The 6,957-nt window shown below is 38.9% G+C and overlaps 1 protein-coding gene across 3 annotated transcripts; it reads right to left on the bottom strand.

Moving 5' to 3' along the window:
* Positions 1-260: 260 nt before the first annotated feature.
* LOC4329889 (glucose-6-phosphate 1-dehydrogenase, cytoplasmic isoform) lies at positions 261-6,628 on the bottom strand. 3 transcript variants are annotated; one of them, XM_015771573.3, is made up of 16 exons: positions 6,496-6,628; positions 5,394-5,612; positions 5,060-5,145; positions 4,855-4,903; positions 4,599-4,785; positions 3,974-4,131; positions 3,830-3,898; positions 3,595-3,653; positions 3,169-3,205; positions 2,781-2,852; positions 2,504-2,651; positions 2,126-2,221; positions 1,164-1,234; positions 926-1,041; positions 686-731; positions 261-598 (listed from the first exon to the last, which is right to left on the bottom strand). In XM_015771573.3, the coding sequence occupies exons 2-16, from the start codon at positions 5,574-5,576 to the stop codon at positions 422-424; spliced, it is 1,554 nt and encodes a 517-aa protein (XP_015627059.1). In that variant the 5' UTR covers positions 5,577-5,612; positions 6,496-6,628; the 3' UTR covers positions 261-421. The 3 variants fall into 3 exon arrangements, with proteins under 3 accessions (XP_015627059.1, XP_015627060.1, XP_066163419.1); XM_015771574.3 differs by having other exon boundaries at positions 6,226-6,562; XM_066307322.1 differs by having other exon boundaries at positions 6,329-6,562.
* Positions 6,629-6,957: the final 329 nt, after the last annotated feature.

Here is a 6,957-nt window from a genome sequence, read left to right as displayed (position 1 = left end):
TACCCACTTGTATCACATGATACCTACCTAGTACCACTGTAGTACCGACCAAGTATCAATGGGTATTAATTAGCTGGTACCGACGAGCATCAGTTGGTGCCTGATAAGTACCAGCCGATACCCCTAGTACATATAGGATACCAGAGTCTGATACTTTATAGATATCATCCTGTCTGAACAAGATCCATGGTATAGTAGCCCCTATAATATAGTTGCTTGTGGCAAACTCATAACAGGTCCAACTCTAACCACAACATGTGTAACTTGCTTACTTGCAGCATATATAGTCTTCTTTTTATTCCAAGATCACCAACATTACAGTGTTCTAGACAGGCGAAGTAGTAGGAGTTCTTTTAAAAAAAATATTACAAAGCTCCTGATAAACCGGCATCTAGACAGAGCCTGCATTGGTACATAGCGGCTAGAATTTTGAAAGGGTTGGAGGTATCCAAACGTAGCCATGGGTCTGCACGTAGCCCATCCTCTTGCTCAGCTCGTCGGCCTCTGGGGGTCCCCGGGTTCCCGGCTTGTACGGCAGGGCCTTCACCTTGCCGTCGTCGATGTCGTGCAGCAGCGGAGTGAAGATCTCCCACGCAGCCTGAAAACCAACACGGCGTCAGGTATTCATTCAGTCACAAGCGAGCCGATTGCAAGTCACACAGCGTCAATTACACAAAGCACAAACCTTCAGTTCGTCTCGGCGAACAAAGTGCTGCTGATCCCCTCTTATCCTGTCAAAAAAATGGAAGATGATATCATGGTTCATCCTTTATATATATATAATGGATTAAAAACCCGGCCTCTACATCCAACACGGATAGTTCATCTTGGATATGGCATGTGTTGGGAACAAGGCGCAATGCAAGTGAAGAAGTTATTAGTGTAGCAGAAAGAAATGGGGGAAGAAGGATGGAACAGGACGTACGTATCCAGGATGAGGCGTTCATACGCTTCTGGGATCTTCACGTCTTGGTAGCGTAGCCCATATGACAGATCCAGCTCGCTTTGTTCGGTTGCCATTTCTAGTCCGGGTTTCTTGACCTGCAACAGTTCATGCACTTTGTTCAGACAACACTTGTTTTTTTGGAGTTCTCTTCAGGCAAAGATGAATAGACAATTCTGACATATCTTCAGATAAATGGGTTTACAGAAGTTGTACATACAGTTAATTTCATATACATGGCTTCCGATGGCTGCAACCGTATAACGAATTCATTCCTTCCTTGCTTCTTGCCTTTATCAGGGTGAAATAAAAACAGAGTTTTAGACACCATTGGCAGAAGCAAAACAATAGCAGACAGAACTGTATTGATTCAAATAGGTTACGGATGTTTAACTACATTCACAGTTATGTGAAATTTCTCTAGTCTGCTCATGAGACAAAAATACGTTTTGTTATCATGTAAAGGTACCACACACGCACACATTTTAACTTACTGCCAGATTCTTGCGCCTATAGAAAACAATAATTAGTTATCTGAAGGAGTTAAACAGAACAAGTTTTTACTTCATACCAGGTCTTTTGGACAGTATTATTACCAATAAGAAAATGACAGCTCACTTCCAAATCTATTAAACACAAACAGGCTGACAAGCAGGGTCAACATAAGTCATAGAAACAGTGACTCAACCAATTAGTAAGGTGACCCGGCAAAAACCAATAGTAAGGTACTCAGGTCAAATTGAAAGTAGGGAGCTTATAGCAATTTTAGATACTAAAATGTAGCAAAGTAGCAAACCGTCTCATGCTTATTCTTGTCTATTTTCTAAAGGAAGTGTTGCTTATACTAAGGTGTCACATCATAACCCATTATAAGAAGTAACTTTTTCATACCAAAGCACTAGCACATTTTTACATTATTTCTCAGTATTATCAAGAAGGAATGTTTAGTACTCTCTTTAGTGCTTGCATAATGCAACATCTTATATTTCCAATAGAGTTGTCTGCCGTTATCCATTAACTCTTGACAGAGATATTCAGATTTTTCAGTTTGTTTTGGACTAGCATTCAGATATTCTAAATCAAATAACTTAGTTTCTTAAAATAGGTTGTGACTTTTGCAAGATCAGACTTGATGACAAGTTTCACAGCACATTTGGATACGAGAAGGTGTTTAGCGCATACATTTAAAAATGTCACCAGGAGCATCCTTGAACTGCACACGTATCTCTGCTTTCCTATTGTTCAGTGCTTTGCCAGCCTTGAGAATGAAAGGAACTCCTGCAGCGCACGATTATTACTATGTTAACTGCACTGAAAGATAAGATAATGGTAACTGGAGGGTCAGAAATAGATGTCAATGCAGCTTCATTTTTTCTAGGACAATGTAGGCATATGGAAAATGGAAATCTTGGAACCAAATGCCCATGTTTGATCAAAGTGATGCAGAACAGCTGAAACTCTTGTATCGAAAAAAGGCAGTTCAGTTGGAAAATGCAGATATTTGTTTAAAAGTGACTTCAAAATACTGTATATCTGTATGTTGTAAGGTGTAACATATACCTTCCCATCTTTCATTGTTTACCCTCAATACAAGAGATGCAAAAGTAGGTGTGTTGGAGTCATCTGGTACCGTAGAGTCATCCTTGTAGCCATCATATTGCCCAAGGACCACCTCATCATGCTTTATAGGTGTCACTGACTGAAGAACCTGACATTGTGGTATAAAAACGCAGAAGGAAGTATTGTAAGCAACGAAGGATGACAAAAAAAAAAAAAAAGATCCATACAGGTTTCCTACTTTCAGTTAGAGTAGAATTGTATAAGGAGAAGCAAAAACCTTGACTTTTTCATCTCTTATGTGCTCAGGCTTAAGAGAGACAGGCTTTTCCATAGCCACCAAACAGAAGACCTGCAGACAAGAGCGAAATCAATACAGAAAGGGGGCCTCAAGTCGTGAAAGTGGAAACAGCAATATTCTCTTTTGAGGAATTATAATGCATGACAGGTTGCTGCTCTGCCTCCTCGTGGTATAACATAAGAATGGTGATGGAATAAAGCACCAATCATTCTGAATGGTCAAGTAAAATGTTCAGCAGTCCCCACAGACCACAGTAAGCAAATGCTAATGTAGATTCACATTGGGAAGTGAAAGTGCACATAAAACTCCCCTAGAAAAGGCAAGTGCATGGAAAACTATGCTGCATACCAAAAATAAATATATTTACCTGCAACAAATGGTTCTGAATGATATCACGAATGATGCTGCAGCAACAAAAGCGAGGTCAAATATTTACATCAGCGAAGACGAATAACGATGCACGGGAGGTCCTCTAGGTGATTATTTGTCTCATAACATAAACACCATAATGCAGTTGATTTATTTTAAATCTAGCAAATACTGTATTATCATAAAAACTAAAGAAGTTTAATGCCTAGAAGAAAATAATAAAATGCAATTTGTATATTTCTAATGGACAACTGTACACGATCGAATGACTTCATGTGAACTATGGGAACCATAAACCATTTACAATATATCAAAGTGATTTTACACTTTTATAGTATATCCACAGTCACAAGCATATGTGCTTACAACAAAATACTTTCAGTAAAAGGAACTTTCATGCAAAATAAAGTTACTCCCAACATACCCATATTGATCAAAGTACCCTCCACGTCCTTCAGTCCCAAAGTCCTCTCTGAATACAATCTGCAGCATATATTTATTATGTTCAAGCACATGTTGTTCGCACCATGATAATGATAAAACTTTCCAGAATTTCCAAAACTAATCCATTCAACTTTATACCAATAACAGAGGATGTCATAGATGTAACTACAGTTGACAAATAAAAATACAAAGGACTACATAGAAAAGCATATTACCTGTACATTAGCAATGTTATCACGATTCCAAAGAGGTAGGAACAAACGGTTTGCAAAGCGAAGCACAAGCTGAAATATATTGAAATATGTTATAGTAGCATGGAATATATCGTTCAACTAACTAGACGAAGCCATACAACTTACCAGATTTTGGACCAATTCTTTTCCTAAATAGTGGTCAATTCTGTACAGCTGTTGTTCATTAAACAGCTCTCCAAGCTGGGCACTGAGTTCCTCTGCAGACTCCAAGTCCTTCCCAAAGGGCTTTTCAACAATAACCCTTGTCCAGCCAGAATGAGAAGCTGAAAGCACAATATGACAGTTACAGAAGGTGACTAGCATAAAAGAAATGAAACTACAACATAGTATAGCACAACTTCTAAAAATCAAACTTAAAAATAATTAATTTGATTTTTAATTTACTATGAACCAACACATGACTCAATTAATAACTAAGAGCAAATTCATTGCACCCAAATTGCTTCCAGAAAACCAAAACTTTATGTTTCAAAAGTCCCAATGAAAAAGCAATGTCAGGAAAAGAGTCGGCGACTGCTAGGAATTGGTATGCTTAGAAAGTTGAAATAGTAGCAAAGTTCCACAAGGCAAATACTTAGTTAAATAAAGAGGACAAAAGGAAAATAGTACAAACAAGAGTGGATACAACCAAATATATTTCCTATATTTTGAAACTCTGTTGTGGATAACTTCACTACACCAAAGGAAGTGCAGCAGCTTTCAAAATCCGTAAAAAAGGGGAAGTACTCACATGGATTCATGCAGTATGATCTTATCATTTTGCATACTGAGGGGTAGACTGATGGAGGCAATGCCAAATAAAATAGTCTACGTGAGCTTCCTGGTTTGTTGTTCTTCGAAGTTTCATTCTCTGAAATGGCGTTATTTAATGATGCAAATCCTTCCCCGCTATTGTAGGAACCACTAACATATTTAATCTGCAAAGAAAATTCAACGTGTTACGAAATCTAAATGCAAAGAAGCTATTCATGATATCAGTGACTTACTAATTGCAAAAATTGTGAAATATGTTCATCTGAAGCTCCTTTGAGGTATCTGCGATAACAGGAGAATGCTATTTAGGCACTAGTATATCATCAGACTTAAAAACAGAGAAACTACTTCCTCATACAGAACATCCCAATTTATTTTTACATGAAATTCTTAAATTATTTTATGGTAAATGTTGGTGCTAATATGTATCTTTCTTACCCACGAATGCGTTCTCTTAATCCATCATCCGAAATATTTGATCTTGCATACCCAAATATATGGACTTCTCCAGATTGTAGAAATCCCTATCAACACCAAAGGTTACAGTTCAGAACTTTGTACGTGTGTCAACCTGACAAAACATTATGTACATGGCATGCAATAGCAATATAGCATTATAAAGTGCTGCAGTAGAATTTCTGAGCAATTATAACTCATCACGAATGCATCAATTTTATTTCTTTTTCACTACAACTCTTTCAGAAGTTTGACAACTATGGAAGAAGCTAGTATACCAAACTATGTAAGAAGCTACTAGTTACAATCAAATTACCTGCTGAAAGAGGTGAAACAGCGCTGGGAATGTTTTCTTCTTAGCAAGGTCTCCAGAAGCACCTAGGACCACAATGGACAAGCAACCAGACTCTGAAGACAGTTCTAGGTCCTTCAAACCTGACAAAGAACTGAAGCTAGCCCGCCCTGATGAAGGGGAAGAATCACCAGATCCTCCTGACATGATGAACTGTATGGTCTCTTCCTTTGGAGACAAAACCTAAGAATGTAAAAAAAAGTACTGTTAGTCTCAATATGAGGTATTCACAAATAACTTATAATCTATCCAAAACTTTAATCTATGCTAATATGAACAAAAAGGTCTATTGGTTGAATGATGGATTCTTGAACTGAATCACCTGTCAGTACCTAACAGCCAATTTGCAACAGAGTGTAAATCAAAATGAATGTTTGCTTCAGAAAAAAAAAATCAAAATGAATGGGATTAAAGTTGGTTTCATGAAATCAGTACTAAACTACTAATATAGCTACCCTGAACTTACATCAGCGAACTACTCCCATTGTTTGCCAACTTATAGTCAAAGTTCTCATAAAACACAAACAGGTACTGTAGTTATGCTAGTCAAATGCTTCTATGAGATTCTAATACAGAAAAAAAAAAGTATCTACAAGACTACAAATGTAAATCAATTGAACTCGGTGCCCCTACATTTTGTACGGGTAAACTGGAACACATGCAACAACTGAACCACTGCACTCACTAGAAGTCTAGAACACACAACAGCCCAACCACCCAATAATCCCGAAATAAACTAGAACTGCAACTTGCAAAGCAAATTCTGTTCCGAGAGCTTCAAATGATTAAAACGAACCTATACAGCAAGCGCATCAGGGCGCCAGGAAATCGAGGAGCACACGCAGAATAAACACAGAGATCATGAACACAAACACGGCGCACAGAACAGAGGAATTTGCCTGCGAAGGCTGCGATGAGATCCTAAGGCCGCAGCGTAGCACAATCCCTTCCACGGCAAATGAAATCAGCAATGGAAAAACCGATCGCGCAGAACTCTGCTACGGAACCGATCAACCACCAAAGAGGAATCTAAGCAGTGTGGATGAGGAGGAGGAGGGAGACTAACCAGCAGTGGCGACGAGATTTGACTTCCCGAGGTGGAAGAAGAAGACGACGACGGCGAATTGGGCAATGGATGGTGATCTTTTCCGGGTGCGATTTATAGGGGGATCTTCCTCACTCACACCCGCTTTCCATCCACCCCTCCACTCTCCTCCCCCGCCGCTTTTATACTCGCGGACGACTCGTCTCTCGTCGGCGTTGTTCTCAGCTTTGACCCGCGCTTAGCCGCCTCTCTGCTTTGCCACACGCCCACACCCACCAACCCTGCTCGCTTACTGTTACCCTACCAACATAGTATAAATCACCAATCTTATAAGTTATTTTTTTTAAAAAAAATAGCGTCAATCCGATTGATTGAACTACTAATATAATCCATCCGTTTCACAATGTGGAGAGTGCTAGAATGACTTACATTGTGAAACGGAGGAAGTATATAAAAAATGTGAACCGTGAAGCGTAACGCTGT

Source organism: Oryza sativa, chromosome 2 (genome assembly GCF_034140825.1).
Source record: "Oryza sativa Japonica Group chromosome 2, ASM3414082v1".
In the NCBI taxonomy this organism is placed as follows: domain Eukaryota; kingdom Viridiplantae; phylum Streptophyta; class Magnoliopsida; order Poales; family Poaceae; genus Oryza; species Oryza sativa.
This window is presented reverse-complemented; position numbering and strand designations above follow the sequence as displayed.

Bases quoted from the DNA above. Each gene is read 5' to 3' on its own strand.
- LOC4329889 (XM_015771573.3), bottom strand. From the start codon at position 5,576: ATGTCAGGAGGATCTGGTGATTCTTCCCCTTCATCAGGGCGGGCTAGC. The intron at 3,206-3,594 runs GTATGTTGGGAG...TTGTTGCTGCAG, and splicing joins GGGTACTTTGATCAATATGG to CATCATTCGTGATATCATTC. The intron at 1,042-1,163 runs GTATGTACAACT...GAACTGTTGCAG, and splicing joins CCATGTATATGAAATTAACT to GTCAAGAAACCCGGACTAGA.